The following is an 18,509-nucleotide window of genomic DNA, read 5'->3' on the forward strand; positions in this document are numbered from 1 at the left end:
TGTCGTGGATTTGCGGTTGTTGTCAGTACGGGGTTCTTTCTTTCCAACAGGAAGATGGAACTGTCTTCTGGAAAGCTTGCCAGGTTTGCTGATGGAGCTGCTGTCGTTCAGGTAAAAACGGCCCCAGACATAGGGAACTTCACATCTTAGTGGGGCATCAGGGCGTGCAGGGGAACAATGGGCCAGAAGGAGCAGTGTATGCCCTGATGGTGTTTGGCTGTCTGCTACGGGAAGGGAGGGGGCAGGCCCTTCTTTCTGAACGGTTGCTGCTGCAACCATGGAATGATGTGAGGTTTTTTTTCTGCAGAGAATGTTTTGAACTATAATTTTAATATTAAGTTTGGGGCTTTAAATGCTATGTAGTGGATAATCTCAATATGTTTTTCCTTGATCCAGCTAGGTGACACGGCAGTGATGGTCACAGCAGTCAGTAAAACCAAACCTTCTGCATCTCAGTTCATGCCGTTAGTGGTAAGTTCTAATGACAGAACTTTTCTGGTGGTCAGTAGCAGCCTTTAGTTGCACGAGTCATTGAACAGAAAGCTGAAGATACTGTGGGGAGCAAAGAAGGTAAAAAGCAGAGTACAAAGTTGGGTTTCAGAATAAAACAGAACATGATCAAATTATTACATCTATGGATGAAGGAGGAGCCATAGGTGCTGTCTACCTACCAAAAGACTTGTGGATTTGGATGTCTGCTGCAACAACAGACTTCAAACGTTATGTTTTGGATGTGTGGGGAAGCTGTTTGGATTGTGACTCTTGAAGGGCTATTAGGGGTTAAGGATTCATATTCTAACTTGTGGCTGATTAATAGTAAGTTTTTCAGGGGTCTATCCTGGGGCATTGCCTGTTTGACACTTGTATCCGTGACCTGGAATTAACACTCATCACTCAAGGTGCAGTTGATTCAGCACTGACCTTGCTCTGAGCACAGTATTGGACCACAGACCTTCTGAGGCATCCCTTCTAGCTTGAGTGATTCTGTAGCTCTGAAATTAGTGGTCCGATGTCTTTAAGAATCCTTCTTTTGTTTTTTAAAAGGTCGACTATCGTCAGAAAGCTGCAGCAGCAGGAAGGATTCCAACAAACTATCTAAGAAGAGAACTTGGTACTACTGATAAAGAAATTCTTACAAGCAGAGTAATAGGTAGGCTGCAGTCATTTCATTGGCAGTACTTTAAAATATTTCATCACATCATGTATGTTTGAAAAGAGGCAGTAATTTATAACTGTGTCTTGCAAAGTTTCTGTTTCTGCAAAAATATCAGGAAAAAGAAGCAAAATTGCTTTTTGATAAAGTTTAACAGGGCTAATTTAAAAAAAATTGTGTCAGCTGGGGCTTTTTTTGCACATATTTTTTATGTATGTATCTGGCTCTTGAACTTCCATGTTGGCACTTCTGAGATTATAGTACCTAAGTTCTCATCCTAATGAGAGGTCACTTCTCCAGTTGCACATCTATTTGGAAAGATTGAAAAAACAAACAAGGTAAACTCAAAAGAATTTAGACACCAACTTACTGAATGGTACATATTCAGACTGTGCCTCTTGATTCTTCTAGAAAAGTCATTTCTACCATGGATAAAGATTATTTCGTGGATAAAATAATGCCTCTGAAATTCAACATTTACATAAACCTGATGTCAAATGCATCAGCATTTTAAGACTGCACTTTTGAGTTGAGAAGAACTCTAAGGCCTGGGTTCTTAAAAGTTTACAGATAAAATTAAGAGCATCTAGGATCTTGGAAGTAACACGCATGCTTTTGTTGTTTTACCTTGAGGACTGTATCTTTTTCATGTCTCTTCATTAGAAGCATTTCTGGTAATAAGGTTATAATCATACAACCATTACAAACCATGAAGACTTCTTAAAGTGTTTTTATCCTGTGTTTCATTACAGAGGATGTACTCACCCACACGTCTTATTTTTCTCTGAGTGCTGATGGAATTTTAGCGTGGATTATATATCATACTAAATTCCTTCCTGGGTTCTCCACTCTTTCTCTTCTTGTTTGCTTGAGTTGTTCATTTAAATGATCTTGTCAGCTTCTTGTGGAGTTTATTAGAAGATGAGCTGGATACTGACTACTGAAAACTGAACATTTGAATGTTTCTTTTGCAGATAGGTCAATCAGACCGCTCTTTCCAGTAGGCTACTTTTATGATACGCAGGTAAGTCACAGTCCTTCACTGTAGCTGCCTTTAGAATGGAAGAAAATCACACGTGATGTAGAAACTACTTTAAGAAAAGCAATTATTATTAGCATGAAGGATGGGCTTACGCTTTGAAAAACGGGCTGATTCTGTAATTCTGCTTTTTAGTTTCTTGTTTTCTTGTCTTGAAACTTTTATTACATGCTAGTTCTCAAATTTTGTTATAGAGATGCGGAGATAAATTCAGAAACACTGAGTACAGCAAGGGAAACAAAAGATAATAAATGTTACATGACGTTGCTTTAGCATTAGTGTTCTGGTTCTTCAGCATTAACCTCCTGGCTTAAGCACCTGAACAGGCTTTCCTTTGTAGCTAATCTTGTATAAGTTTGTGAAATGCTTTGTTTTATTGTCTTTAGCTTTGTAATGATAGCTAATACAGATGTATAGATCAAAATTATTTATTGTCTTTTATCTTATGCCAGATCCTTTGTAATCTTTTAGCAGTAGATGGTGTCAATGATCCTGATGTTCTAGCAATTAATGGAGGTAAGAGTGCTGTCAATAAAATATTGCTTGTGTGATTTTAATGTAATCTCTTTGTGCTAATAGGAATTCTTATCTTGTTATTCTAGCTTCTGCAGCTCTTGCTTTGTCTGATATCCCATGGAATGGTCCTGTTGGTAAGTACATATTTTGAAATCATGGGTGGCCTGAACATAATGGAAGAACAGTTGGCTTCTCCTAACAAAAATTTGAAAGTACAGGTTGCTGTCTTTTGTTTAATGTAGTGAAATTCACTTCATGGTGAATAAAATTATAGTACTTCAAATCATTATTTATTTTCCTAGACAAAATGTATTTTGAAATATTATTGTTTTTAAATGCAAAGTAAAATGATGCCTTAAAAGAATTTTTTTTTTTTTAATTTTAATAATAATTTTCTGGAGTTTTTTTCTAGGTGCAGTAAGGGTAGGACTGGTTGATGGAGAAACTGTAATCAATCCAACTCGAAAACAAATGTCTTCTAGCACTTTGAATTTAGTTGTTGCTGCAGCCCCACAAAACCAAGTGGGTAAGTAGATAATAATTAATATTTCTTGAATGTTCAGTTTGAAAATCAAGTAAATGCCTCATTACAGATATTTTTCTGATCTTTGAAAATTGTATCTTTAAACAATATTGATAAGAAACTTAAAGGTAAAATAATTTCTATTGTACCATTTATAGGTAATCTGTATTTCCTTGGTTGAATTATAGATTATTAATTGAATTTCTGTGGGGTGTTTTTTTGTTTTTTTTTAATATTTTTTTTTTAATATTTTTTAATTTTCCATTGACAGTTATGTTGGAAGCAACTGCTGAGAATATATTGCAACAAGATTTCTGTCATGCTATCAAAGTAGGGGTGAAGCAAACCCAGCAAATAATTCAAGGAATTCAACAGCTAGTGAAAGAACGTGGTGTTGTCAAGAGAAATGTTCAGAAATTATTTGTTGCTCCTGAAGAGATTGTGGAATGTGCAAAGAAGTAAGTTGAGAACAAATAGTTTTGGCCTGATGTCTATTAACTGGCTCAAAAATATATACTTAAAGATTATTTAATCATCTGTGACCAAAAAGCATGGAGTATTGTTCAACAAAATCATCTTTTAAACATTTAGAATTTCTTGCAGCATTTTCCAGTGGAACTTAGAGCCATCTTCAGCTCGGTTTTCATGCTTAGTGAGCAGGGCAGGGCAGGGCAAAAAAAAAAAAAGTGACATGAAAAGTCAGTGGAAGCTGTATGCCGTTCTTGTGAAGTAGTGGCCCATGTTGTGTGGCTTTTGTGAGCTTTATTGTGGAGGAGATAGAAACGAGAGCATGTAAGATGGACAGCTGGGGCTAGTAACGTTTGGAAATGGAAGTCTGATGCTTTCATGCTTCTCATAAAAATGTTCCATCTCCAAAAATTAAAAAATAAATATAAAAACACGTGGTTGTACTTTTAAACTATTTTTCAAAAATTCTTTTTTTTTCTTCCTGCAGACTTGCTTTTAACAAGATCTATGCAGTGTTCACAGATTTTAGCCATGATAAAGTACGTACAATTCCAATGTGATTTATTTTTAATATAATAAAGCTAGTAAGATTTAGTTTTTGTTCTCCTTTTGAATGTATGTGGAATAGTAATAATAAATTGTCTTGTAAGTCCTTATCTACCAGAGCTAATTTGTAGCAACACTTGTCAATCTCTCTGAAATTTCGTGAAGACTCTATTACTTTGAGTTTTACAGAACTTCAAAACAAACTCAACAACAGCCCAGATTTCCTTTGTTCTGCTGTGTAGAGTTAACTAATTGCAAATCCTGTGTTCTAGATTTCTAGAGATGAAGCAATTAACAAAATAAGACTTGAAACAGAAGAGCAGCTGAAAGGTATTATTTTCTGCTTTCCTGGTATTTAGAAAAGCTTAAATGATGCTGCTTAAATATAGTACAGTATAGGGTTTTTTGTTTTGTTTTGTTTTTTTGCAGGGTTATCTTAATAGTTGTCTGTAATTCATTTTCTAGTTTCAGTTGCAATTGTCTTTTTCTTTTTTTTTTTTTTTTTAACCTACTTATTTATTTCTTTTATGCCTAGAAAAATTTCCAGAGGCTGAGCCATATGAAATCATGGAATCTTTCAATGCAGTCTCAAAGGATATCTTTAGAAATCTTATTCTGAATGAATACAGAAGGTAAGTATGTCAAACTCCATGCTGAATAGTAACTTCTGAATTTTTTTTTTTATTATTTAAGACTATATTTCATTGATTTCATAATTTCTGCTTCTCACGTCAGGTGTGATGGGAGAGATTTGACTTCCCTCAGAGATATTAAATGTGAAGTGAACATGTTTAAAATGCTTCATGGATCAGCCTTATTTCAGAGAGGTCAAACACAGGTAATATTTTTTTTATGTTAAAAAGATGTTGAAACAGAAGGTTTTTGTGTGAAATACAGTGTTGTTCATATTTAGGAAAGCATTTGGGTGACTTTAACTTCTCTAGCATTTGCTTAATTGGGGTTTTTGATATGTAGGGCAATGTTAAGTTTTCTCTATAATGCAATCCTCTAAATGAAACTTCATATATTAAAAAAATATAACTGGACTAAAAGGGAAATAGTACAAAAAATTACATTGATATGATGATATGAGCTGTTTGTTTTCGTTGTTTTTTTTTTTTTTTTTTAATTCCTTTCCAAAGCGTGAGATGGGTAGATTTTAAGACTATACTCAGGATCTACACAAAGGGTCATAAGGAGGATCTGGGGAACTACAGACCTGTCAGTCTGGCCTCAGTGCCTGGAAAGGTTATGGAATAGATTGTCTTGAGTGAGCTAACACAATATTTGTGGGATAACTGGGATATCAGGCCTAGCCAGCATAGGTTCATGAGTAGCAGATCCTGACCAACCTGATCTCCTTCTATGATTGAGTGACCCGCCTGGTGGTTGAGGAAAAGGCTGTTGATGTAGTCTGCCTAGACTTCAGCAAAGCTTTCAGTGCTCTCTGCCACAGTATTCTCCTGTAGAAGCTGGCAGCCTGTGGCTTGGACAGGTGCACTCTTAACTGAGTAAAGAACTGGCTGGATGGCCAAACCCATAGATAGATGGAGTTAAATCCAACTGGTGTCTAATAACAAGTGATGTTCCCCGTGGGTCGGTGTTGGGGCCTGTCCTGTTGCGTATCTTCATTGATGACCTGGATGAACAGGTTGAGTACACTTTCATTAAGCTGGCAGATGACACCAAACTGGGAAGAAGTGTCCATCTGCCTGGGGCAGGAAGGCCCTACAGAACGATCTGGACAAACTGGATCGCTGGGCTGAGGCCAGTGGGATGGAATTTAGCAGGACCGAGTGCTGGGTGCTTCATTTTGGCCACAGCAGCCCCAGGCAACGCTACAAACTTGGAGTGGCTGGAAGACTGTGGAAGAAATGGAACACTGGGGGTGTTGGCTGATACTGAGCTAAACATGAGCCAGCAGTGTGCCAAGGTGGCCAAAAAGGCCAAGACCATTCAGTTTGGATATTAGGAAACATTTCTCCTCTGAAAAAACAGTGAGGCATTGATGCAGGCTGCTCAGGGAGGTGGTTGAATTCTTGAATGTGTTCAAGAAATGTATAGATGTGGTATCAAGGGACGTGACTTAGTGTGGTTATCTTGTTGGTAGGTGGACAGTTGGACTGAATGATCTCAGAGGTCTTTTCCAACCTTGGTGATTCTATGATCAGGTCTGTTACTTATTTACAGAATCACACCAAGGTTGGAAATGACCTACAAGATCATCCAGTCCAACCAATTATGTATTAAACATCTTCTTTTCTTGAAAGATTCAACCACTGTTGTGACTCACTGCTGGGTATGTGGGTAGCTACAAAGACTGATTTGCTGATTTGCTTATTGTTGGATCCTGGATATCCTCCTAAAAATAACGCGTGCTCAAAGTCTGTGCGTTGCTATTTGACCCACCATTGTCTGCACAATTTTAACCTTTGATTCTTAAATGAGCTACTTCAGTTTTACAGAACATATTGTTGGCTTCTGGCAAGATAGGAAATATTAAAATGGTATTTTTAGATGTCATCACTTGTAAGATCACACAGTCCTTACAAGACGTGAATGTCTGAGATGTGAAGAAAAAGTGATAGGTGATGCAATCGTATCTGTTGCTGTAATCATTCTTTTTTAATTTTTTTTCTACTAGTATGAAAAGACTGTTTACCTTGTTTTCATATTCCAGGTTCTCTGCACTGTTACATTTGACTCCATAGAATCCAGTGTAAAATCAGATCTTATCTCAACAGCTGTGAGGTATGTGTGTATCTTTGGGTGTTTTTTTGTCAGCAGTGAGAGTGTAAACACGTTGTTTAATCAATGGATATACAGATGGTATATATCCAGGAGCTTGGCTAATATAACTTATATTGGAGGAAATGAGAGAAAGTCACTCACCCTGTCCTGGGCTCGCGAGATGAACTCCTGATGGAGCAGATCTCCAGAGAGATCCTTCCCCACTGGCAGTCAGCTCTTAAATGGGTCTAGGAGAGGTGGAGCCAGGCTCCACCCCTTCCTGCAGCACAGGTGAATTGCCTTCACCTGTGCTCCTATGGCTGACTCATTGCTCGCCTCAGGTGATCAATCAAAGGTTCAGGCCGTGATTCAGCAGCCCCATACACGCGTTCATTAAAGAACCTGTCTGATAAAAATATATTAATTCCACAGACACACATTTGAGGTTCAAGGGTACTGCAAGTTGTGTCCAGTTTGGTTTTGAGAGAAAGAAAATAGCAAATGAATTTTGCATTTGTAAAACTGCACCAATATGTCAGGTCTCTTGGAGAGAAAAAAATATATATATATATATATTTTATATTGATATATATATTATATCAAAGCTGATTCTCTTTGTTCCATCATACTTGGAAGTTGGTATGTCTTCCAGTCATTTCATTGCTTTCTCATAGGTTTTGAAGTGTTTCTTCGATGTCTGATACATGTAGCCCATGAAGCCCTGCTGTGTTTGTCAATCTTGGTTCAAGTGTTTCCCACGCAAAAAGCAGCAGATTTTATTTTTTTCTTTTTCCCTGCTGAATAAGCCTTTTTAAATATTTTATCTCAAAAATAGAAATGTTCAGAGGGTAAAAATGTTTGTGGTCTTTTTTTAGTGGAGTAAGGAAAATTGAACTTGCGGTGTAGCAAACAAGCCCTTGTGCCATTAACTTTCTATTGCTGAGAGCTAACTTGTTGGGAAGAGGAAAATCCTTCCTTTTAAAGCTGCAGTTCAGTGATCTCATCCCATCAGTGTGGGAGCTTTCACGTAGTAGTGTCAGGTTTGTTTTCCTTCTGTTTATTTATTCGTTTGCTTTTTTATTTTTGACCTGGAGGTGCTTGCCCATGTTTGTTAATTTTACTGTTCTGGGAATTCAGTTTATGCTAAGTATTCTCTAACTAGTAGCCAGTAGAATGTTTCATAAACCAGAGAGACAGATTGCCTGTATGGTGAAGCTCAGTGAAACAAGTCTTGACCTGAAACAGCTGGGTTTTGTAGATTAGCATTTTTATTTGTTGTTAAGTATCAATTCTTGGGATAATTCAATAAAATTTTTGACCGTAGGCATCTTTCAAGTTAATTGAGTAATCTTGTAGACTTTGATTTTTTCCTACTGAGTGCTTGTATTTCTTAGTCCTTATTGAAGCGTGTGCAGTAAAATACTGGCTCTTGAAGTTTGTCTATCACTTGATGGATCAAAATGAGCATAAAATTAGGAAGGCTGCTTAAATGACTATAGCTGACATATGATGCTCATTTCTTTGTAGACCACAGTTTTAATAGAAGTACTAGAAAAAAAAATATCTTAAAGAAAAAAAAAAGATGAACAGTGAATCAGTAGATTAGCTGGTTTGGTCAATTTGTAAGCATAGCTGAATATAATCTTATTACTATAGGATGTAAGATGTGTTCTTCTGATGTGTTCTTGTTGTTTGTTGTTGTCTTTTTTAATTAATAGTGGAATAAAAGATAAGAACTTCATGCTTCATTATGAGGTGAGTGTTTTATTGTGTCACAGCTGTGCGTGATTTCTGTAACAGCTTCTGGTCTTGCTTTTAAAGGTGAAATTGGTCCCTTCCAAGGATGTTAGTTATTTCTAGATCTGAATTAGAACTTACAAATAACAACTTATATGTGAATTTATCCTGCAGTTTATGAACAAAAGTACTGTTAAATGCTTAATTTGCAAGTTGCCATTTTATGCAGTCTTTCTAGTAGTTTAACAATTGTCAGCTCCTTAGGGACAAGTTATTGCTGCAGACAGGATGAAGCTGCTCGATTATTTCTAGTTAACTAGAAATACATTCCAGTTGCCATCTGCAGCAATACTAAATAGTGTTTTACAGCCTTTGAAACTTACCCATGGTATTTTGTATGGGCAAGAGACGTGTTGTTTCTAAGCTAATCTTGTCTTCCAGAAAATGCAAGATTTCTAACGTGTTGTTTGACAAGCTTCCTTAGAGTAGCTTGTCTTACTCCCCTGCTATCTTGCAATTCTTTTATTTTCTCTTCTTTTGTGGAATAAAGCAGATGTAAAATAAACACTATGTCAGATAATCTCAACTTGCAGACTAGGTGACTGATATTGTTTGGTTGTTAGATTTTTGTTTCACTTGTTTCTGCTTTGTTTGGCACCTTGAGATGTGCCAAAACTTCCAAGTGTGTGTTTTGAAGTGGAAAAAATAGAAGTTTTCTGTATGTATATTTTGGAATTTCTTTCTTCTCTACAGTTTCCTCCTTATGCAACTAATGAGATTGGCAAAGTTACTGGTGTGAATAGAAGAGAACTTGGACATGGTAAGATAAGGCTACAAAAATTGTCTCATGCTCTAAGCTTTAACATTTTTGTCTGGTTGGTTTTATTTATGGCTCAATTTTTGTATTATTTTTTACCAGGTGCACTGGCAGAGAGAGCATTGAAACCAGTTATTCCCCAGGATTTCCCATTCACAATACGAGTTACTTCTGAAGTCTTAGAGTCAAATGGTACTGTGATTTTTTTACTCTGAGAAATGAGAGGTGAAGATTGACTCTTAAAGAAACATCTAGATGTAGATGTTTTTGTAGGCCACAAATTTAATTAAGTTCTAAAATTTGGTATCTCTATTATCTGAAGTACTTTAAAGTGGGAAGAATACATATGGTCGTGAGTAATAAACCCACAGCACAGTATCACTGAGATGTAAGTTTAAATATGGTTTTTAATAAAAAGGCTTGTACTGAGACCAGTTAGTCAGCTACAGTTATATGCTGAATTACAGATAACTTCTGTCTGTTTGTTCTCATTTCCCAAAAGAAAGCTATTGATTTCACTTTTCTGCAGGTTCCCTTCTGTGGCCAGGAGCTCTTTGAGGTCCACCAGCAATTTCTTAGCGTTGTGAGATCTGGTGCCTGGAAGGAAGAATTAGTGGAGAAAGGGAATAAGTCCCGTCTGTAGTTGACTAGCTCCTAGCTTACTTATCTAGAATATTTAATATCAGTTATGATGCTTGTTGGTCTCTCTTTGGTACCAGTATCATGAAATGTTCAAAGTCTTACCCATTTCTTTATGAAGTGCTTCTTCTGTAGAAACCTTCTGGCTAAGTATTGTTAGTTATTATGGTATGAGTGTTGCTCTACCGTATCTTCTGGCTAGCAGAGTCAATTTCCAGATGGTCACTGAAGAACATAAATGGCAGATTTTATTTCAGGTGCTTTTGACCAATGTTTAATGCTATTTTTCCCCTGTATTCTAACTCTTTAGGGTCCTCATCAATGGCTTCTGCATGTGGTGGAAGTCTGGCATTAATGGATGCAGGTACAAAATGTGGTACTTACGAAGATAAACTTCATATTGCAATACGTTAAAGGACTTTGAAATGATCTAAGCTTATAAAAATGTATTTTTAATTACCATTATTAGGAGTTCCTGTATCAAGTGCAGTGGCAGGTGTAGCAGTAGGTCTCGTTACCAAATATGATCTGGAAGGAAGAGATCTTGAGGATTACCGTTTGCTGACAGACATCCTGGTGAGGCACAGTTGTTTCTGTTGATGCTTCCAGCTTTCTTCTGTAATGTTTTATCCATGTAATTCCAGGTGCTGCTTTGTTATTTCTTTTAAGCTCTTAGAAGTTTTCTGTTTTCACTGAATTTTGGAAGAAAACGATTGGTAATTGTTGGATGTTTTTGTGTACTGAGAAGCACAATATACTAGGAGGAAAATGAGCTGTTGGCAAGGTTGTGGGGGAGAAAAAATGCACGTTATCATCCTTCTTCCATGGCAGGCTTTGGTAGTACTGAGTCAACTGTGGATTAGCTCAGAAAATGAGTCCACAAATTATTTATCTCTCCTTAATTTATAGGGAGAGAAAGAAACCATATTCATTAGGAACAGTAAAATAAGATTCACTGAATAGGGGGTGAAAGGAAAAATCTGAAAAGTGATAACTGCAAGTGGCTTCAGGTTCACTTTGTGGCTTATTGACACCTAAAGTGTACTTTTGGTATAATGAGTTTTGGCACTGGAATGTATTTAGGCCAATTTGTTTTTTTTCTGCTTATACTGACAGGGAATTGAAGACTATTATGGTGATATGGACTTCAAGATGGCAGGTACTAGTAAAGGAGTAACTGCCTTGCAGGTATGCTAACAGAAAATACTGCTATAATTTTCAAGAAGATTCTCTCTAAAAAATGCTTTCCCTACATATTGATGTCTCTTAACTCTTCTCACATTAGGTTGATCTAAAACTACCAGGAATACCCATAAAAATTATCATGGAAGCTATTCAACAAGCTACAGGTATATGCATACATTTGCATCCATTTTTATTATAAAATGTATTAAATTATAAGCTGCACTTTATTTTTACTTGGGACTGGGGAACATGAGGAAGATTTCACCACCCCCACACACCCCTCCCAGTGTATTTTAGTTACATGTTTTTGTTAGAGGAGAGTTCAGCTTCTGCAGGGCTTGACCCTTCCCAGTGCACTGTTTCATATCGTTGTACATAGTATCAATGAAAATATGTGCTGCTTCTAGAAGTTACTTTTCTACTAATAGAAGGAAGAAAAAATGCAATTGGTGTCACTATTGTAGGAGCTCTGTTCACATTTTGGGAAAAAAAAATGCATTAAAACTTGTAGCAGTAGACTGGGGAGAAAAATCATTTATGGAAGCACAGCATTGAGGTGATGGAATGTATTATGAAGTATTTGATTCCAGTATTTTGGAGTTGCTTGATGCGAAGAAATGCAATTCTACTAAGCCATGTCAGTTAATAAACAAATAAGTAAATAAAAATTGTCATGTACTCAAACCATATGTTGGTGAGATGGGGGGAGGGGGTTTACCCAAGTTGTGTTAAGTTACTATGATACTTTAAATTAGGCAGAAGGTAGATTTTATGAATGGATGCTTATCTGCTTTTAACTTATCTTAAGTTTCTTGGTTTTGTTACAATCTTATGCAAAATGACTACTTCCTTTTCCCCAACCCCTGCAGCTGCAAAGAGGGAAATTTTACAAATTATGAACGAAACACTGGCAAAACCCAGACCTAACAGAAAAGAAAGTGGACCAGTTGTAGGTAATACTAGTTGTACGTTGATATGAATTGATGCCTTTTATAGTTTTTAAGAAGCTGTTATGGAAAACAGCTTTTATTAACAAATATCTCATTTTTCTGTCTCTGTTCCACTGGGGATACTTTTTGATTTGTGCTTTGAGGTGAATTTTTGCTTTTTATTGCCCTGAGGACAGTATTGTACCATTTTACTTGACACCAGAAAGCAGAATTGACCTGAAACTGCGTGAAACTCATGAAATCAAAATAGGTATAAACGTCAATACTGGAACAGCTTGTGTTAATATATGCTCTAAGTGCTTACATTTATTTTAATTCTTAAATGTAATTTAATCACTGATCAGCATATAATACAAATAGCTGTTAAAAATTAAACATAAATGAATTAGACTTGATTTTTGTGTTGGCGTTCAGAATTATCATATTTAGCATTTCAGAGTATCTTTACATGCTCTTTCAGAAACTATCCATGTTCCATTATCAAAAAGGCTAAGATTCCTTGGTCCTGGGGCCTATAACTTGAAGAAGCTGCAAGCTAAGACTGGTAAGACATCCTTGTTTAACGTGATAATTTATTCTAATGTGTTCCTAGTGTCTCTTCATACAAAACCATACAAAAGTTATTAGCGTAGAGTTCTAATTAATGGATGTTGGTAGCACAAATAGTGTTATCACAGCTACTGTTAAGCATTAATGCTCTCTCCTTGTCCTTTCAGAACTTAGAAGTAGGCAAGCTTAAGCTTCCCACGTTGTTTAGTGTAAGTGACTTTTGTACTCCAATAAGAACACCTTAGGAAATACACAAGAAGTACCGTTGAGCAAAAAGTGTACTTGGTGATGCAGACTATGTAATGGTTTATGTTTTCAGACTTGTACATTCAGCTGTTCCAGTGCTGAGTACAAATCAAGCATTTCCTCTATCTTTGCTAGACATGCCTGTGTTTTGAGTTGTTAAGACTCACTTCAGTGAGCTCAAATGTGTAAATTCTCTTTAGAGTTGCTTGCAGTTCATCTTGCAGTAGGAATTTCCAGAAGTATGATGCACATATGGCAGTATTTCTCTGGGCTTACATGAGAGGTAGTTAAAGATCTTTCCAAGGACCATTTTCTAGATAATGTTGAATGGGCAGTGAAGTCAGGCAAGTCTGATGTGTTACAAACGTGTTTCAGGATAGATAAAATATATGCAGCTACTTTGTCTACAGACTAAAGCCTTGTGGTTAAGAAGGGGCATTGAGTCCTTCCTACAGTGTTCATGCATTGTTTTGCTAGCATGCTGTGAAGAGTTCTGATATATTGTTAACATGCTGGGGTACGTTAGAAATACAGTGCAGCATCGCAGTGCAAGGATTACAGGAGTAATCTGAACCAGGGCTCAAAATGATTACAAGTGGTGTGAGAGTTTTCTGAGCGTGGTGCATTTCTTGGAAGAAGTGAATCATTGCATTCACAGATGCTTCAGAAAGTGCTGCTGTGAGTGTGAGAAGAATAGAGCTGTTGTGCTTCGTGGAGTTTTTGTGTTTGTTCACACACAAAAAAACCACAACTTTTGTCCATGTGATTGACATCAGTGAAACTGGATTTAGTCTCCACTTAGCTAATGAGATAACTGTAACCAACATTCAGCCATGACAGAGGTATCTCTGCTGTGATACTACTGACACATCAGTCTTTTTCTGAGTACTTTACTGTAAGCAGAGATTCTTTTCTTCTTTCATGTAGTAAGTCTCTAATTCTAGAAAGCTACTTGTAGAACTCTTTAAAATGCCTGATATTTTAAACATGTATTTAGAAGATGTTCTGCTTCAGCTGCTGTGGACTTGAAATGCTTAATCTAGCTGGCTTCTGTAGTGCTTATTAAGGAGACAAGCTGAAAAAAAATTGAGGAAAAAATAAATTTCCCTTTGGGTGGAAAAATTAGTCTAGAGATGTGAAGAATTTTACTGTGCAATCTTACTGTGTTCTGGCCCTGAAGAACTTTAATTTCTATCAGCCGTTAGTCAAAGCTTTAGTTTTATTAAGATGGATATTAAATTAATTTTTAATTTCTTACACTTACCTTGACAGGGTTTAGTTTAATGTTTCTTTTTTTTCCTCTTACAAAAAGATTATAATAAAGAATACTTGTGCAAATGTGAATGATTCCATGTGGGGCACAAGTTTGCCCAAGTATTTGACAAGCATACCTGCAATGTGGTTGCTGTAGAAAAGCTGTCTGTTGCAAAGAATATTTGAAATGATTACAACAGATCTGTGTCAAAATATGCAAGATGACTTTGCTCTGCCAGTCTTTACTGGGTGTGAATTTTCTGCTTGATGAAATTGTAGGGATGTTCACTGACATCTCTTCATTAATAAATTCTGTTTCTAAGGTGTAACTTTAAGTCAGCTGGATGAAGAGACGTATTCTGTGTTTGCTCCCACACCTAGTGCTATGCATGAAGCAAGAGAATTTATTGGTGAACTCTGCAAAGATGATGTAAGGACAAACTTTTGTTGTTAGTTTTTTTCAGATTGTATTTTGTGAGTATGTGTCTTACTGGTTTTTTTTCTTTTTTTTCCCCTGTAGCAAGAAGTTAATTTGGAATTTGGTGCAGTTTATACAGCCACAATAACTGAAATAAGGTACAAAGAATGCTCTGAAGTTGAATTTAGTTTATGTCCTTAGGTATATTTCTGATACATGAGGTAAAATTGATTTTTGAAAGGATACCAAACTCGTGGTGGTGACTTTGGCACTTGCAGTATTCCTGATATTTTGCTCTGTTGCAAATATTCTCTTCTCAATAAGGCTGTTTATTTTTGCTACTTAGTTTTTAGAATGTCTCTTTAAATTATAAACCTTAAGGTCTTCTTTTGCCTCTGTATGAAAGAAGTGGATGGAACCTGCTTTTTACTTTTCTGTGAGGACAAACAAATCTTCTATGGAAATTGCATGTGCTCTATGGATGTTCTACTTACTGCAGAACAATGTATTTTAACAACTTCCATCCACTTACAATTAAGGAGAAATGCAAAGACGTGTTATGGTTGGTGTAAAATTGTTTTTTTTAATGATAAGTAAAATCTTGTTTATGAGAAGTTTACCAGATCTTGTTTTGGAGTCAGTTTGCAAAATGAATTGCAAATTTCTCTCCCAGTATTTTGAGATAACAGTGCTATTCTCTGTTTCAGAGATTCTGGAGTGATGGTAAAATTGTATCCAAACATGACACCAGTGTTACTCCATAATTCACAGCTTGATCAAAGGAAGGTAATAAATGCTTAAATAAGTAGAAAACAAACAGTTAAGAGTTTCTAGTTTACATCATTTCTCACTAAACCTAGCGTGCATTACCTAGTCTTCATCCCTGGTGGAGTTTTGGAGTCTTAGCCTAGCAGCAACTTCCTGTTTAACCTTTGTCCTGTATTAAAGCTGCAAGCAATCTAACTTTTGAGTGCTATGGTCTTGCTCTTGATGCCATTAAGCACATCACCATCTCTAGGTCTAATACCCTTTCCTATATAACACAGCAGTTGCTCGTTAGCTTGTATTGAGCCACTTAGGTCTGTGTGAAGTTGCCTGATATGTAACATGAAGAAAAATGTATTGTTCTTGTTTTGCTCTTTTCTCCTCCTGAAAACTATGTTGGTGTAGACTGGTAGCAGAAATTCATGTTAGTGACAGGGGAAAGCATAGAAGAGAGCATCTGGTCAGCACTGGAAAAATACCTGCATGTATTGCTGACAGAAGAGCAGGGAGTGGCTTAAGGAAGTAAAAGTGTGGTTTTAACAAATGCAGATGGAGGAAGATGTAGTAATTATTTAAATGTAACTGTCAGCTACATTTTTGATAGTGTACTCTATATCTAATCTATATAAACAATCCGTTAATTAAGTTCCTGCAGTCTCTGGCTTGGCAGCAAACAATAAATAGATCTACTAATAATCTTTTGTTTCTTGCTATCATGCATTCTGTACATTAGCCAACAGTCCTTTGCAAGGTACATTGTTAAGAAGCTTTCCTTCTGCCTTCTTTGTGAGGAAAATGCACCTGTGATTTCTTCCTTGTCCTTCTGTAAGCTGGTTGCCTCCTCCAAGAGAAGGAGTTGTGTCAGGCACCTCATAGTGGTTTCCAGTTCACTGTCAATGTACTTTAAAACAACATCAGCTTTATAGAGAGCATATAATTATTCTCAACTGGTGATGCAGGGCAGATCTGAATTCCTGCCTTGCTGTTGCTGAAGTGATAATTTGTATCAATGAGAGAATATTTCTTTTCCAGCTACTGTTACTTGGCATTTATCTTTCATTTTTCATAATGCAATACAAAACCATACATTGTTTCTTTGGTATATTTTTACAGGAAAAAAAAAAAATTACTGTAGTTAAAGGATTTATGCTGTGCTGAATCCCTAAAGGAAGGTATTTTTAAAATAAAACATTAAAAAAAAAAAATTGTAAGATTAAAGTTTGTTTTTTTTTTTTTTCCTGAAAAATACTGTGTTCTAGATCAAACATCCTAGTGCCCTGGGATTAGAAGTTGGACAAGAAATCCAGGTAATTTTATGGACTTTAAATTGACAACAAACTGCCATTCATGTATTAGTATTTGTGTGAATTTCTCTATTTTATGTTTATGAAGGAAGTACTGTCAGATTATTTTGCTGTGCTGCTTAAATGCCTGATGATTTCAAAAAAAAAAAACTCAATTTCTACTGTCATATTCCTACTATCCTAAGCAGCACATTAATTTGACTGAGCAGTATAGACTTGAAGAGTGTCTGTTGTTTGTGATTTTTTTTCTTCACATTAAAAAAAATAAGGAAAATGCCAGTTCTAGCTCTCTAAGTTGGTCACTCTCGTGTTGTTATTCAATCTAACTTTGTGATGTCCGAAGCATTGCGGTGATCTTAAAATGACAAGTTTTCTTAACAGGTTAAGTACTTTGGACGTGATCCAACTGATGGTAGAATGAGGCTTTCACGCAAAGTTCTGCAGTCACCAGCCACCACTGTGCTTAAAACCCTTACAGACAAAAACAGTATTGTCCTGGGAGGTACTGCTCCAGAGTCGTCTACTTCATCACAGTGACAAGTAAGGCTACCAGAAATATGAGAGACACCTCTGTACTGTACTTTCCTTATAAGTACTGTATAGAATTCTATCAGCCTTTCTTATACTGTACAGTTAATCTTCAGCAATGTGGGAATACTGCTTGCCAGCTATGTTACAACTTTTCACAAAGGACTTGATGTTGTACGATGGGTTCAAATGTCTCGACAGTTTCCAGCTTCCTAGACAGTGTACTTTCTCCAAAACCATTTTACCTCTTAAACATCTTCTTAAGTGTTCAGTCTTCTCTAACCTGCCACCAGAAGTGCTTCTGAATTTGGTGCCCTGGTATTAGGTTACAGAATATTTTCTATTTCTTCCATTATCTACCAGGGCTTCTTCCTGAAAATTTGAGCCATCTTCACCTGAGTCTGCAGATGTCTTCACAAGAATCTGTATATGGATGGGAGTGAACCATATTTTTAAAACAGATGCTGTTCATGCTTAAAAGTGATGTGGAACTTCAAAGTCTTGAAACTGATTAAAACACTGTTCAAAAGAAAAACAGAAACAAGCAACACTCTTACATTGTGTACCATGGGTGAGAATCTAGGAACTTGGAATTGTATAGATTAAAAAGCAGATTTTTTTTTTCCCAACAATTGCTTCAGTTCTCAAGATTTTCTTCTCATTGTCATCTCAAGATAAAAATGTTAAGATGAGAAGTGCTGAAAAAGTGCTTCTGGGAGAAGAAATCACCCCGTACATTCGGTCAATGAGGTATGTCAGCAGGTGAGACATACTTGGCCAGACCAACCTCTGCTGGCTTTTCAGAGTATAAGATTGAAATGTTGAGTGAAATGTGTAAACTTAAAAATTATCGCCTTTATCATGATTGATGCTGTTTCAGATAAATACATGGACGACTGCCATAGGATTCAGAATTGCTAAAATTGATTATGTTTTATTGTCAGGCTTCCTGATCTTTTGAATTTCAAAATATTTCCTAGGGTCTCCCTAGAACTACTTGTTCTTCTACTGTGAGTTACAGATCTTAAAAATCCAAGAGAGATCCCCTCTGATGTACTCAAATTTGTAGATATTCCTCATAGGAAAATCAAGTTTCTAACAGCAAGTAGGCTCTGGACCTTTGAAGGAGAGGGGAGAGAAAA

The 18,509-nt window shown here is 36.4% G+C and overlaps 1 protein-coding gene across 1 annotated transcript; it reads left to right on the forward strand.

The window, feature by feature from the left end:
• PNPT1 (polyribonucleotide nucleotidyltransferase 1) lies at positions 1–18,509 on the forward strand (the record flags this gene model as incomplete). The annotated part of the gene is made up of 28 exons (XM_010706354.2): positions 1–111; positions 397–471; positions 1,045–1,150; positions 2,128–2,177; positions 2,645–2,708; positions 2,795–2,842; positions 3,121–3,234; positions 3,503–3,689; positions 4,187–4,238; positions 4,518–4,575; positions 4,781–4,877; positions 4,981–5,083; positions 6,926–6,996; positions 8,694–8,730; positions 9,466–9,532; positions 9,632–9,721; positions 10,479–10,532; positions 10,638–10,744; positions 11,285–11,356; positions 11,454–11,517; positions 12,223–12,306; positions 12,764–12,847; positions 14,676–14,782; positions 14,873–14,928; positions 15,478–15,556; positions 16,795–16,842; positions 17,221–17,379; positions 17,731–18,509. Coding segments are annotated over 27 exons (2,241 nt in total), but the record flags the coding sequence as incomplete, so codon positions are not given.

The sequence above is a fragment of the Meleagris gallopavo genome, chromosome 2 (assembly GCF_000146605.3).
Source record: "Meleagris gallopavo isolate NT-WF06-2002-E0010 breed Aviagen turkey brand Nicholas breeding stock chromosome 2, Turkey_5.1, whole genome shotgun sequence".
In the NCBI taxonomy this organism is placed as follows: domain Eukaryota; kingdom Metazoa; phylum Chordata; class Aves; order Galliformes; family Phasianidae; genus Meleagris; species Meleagris gallopavo.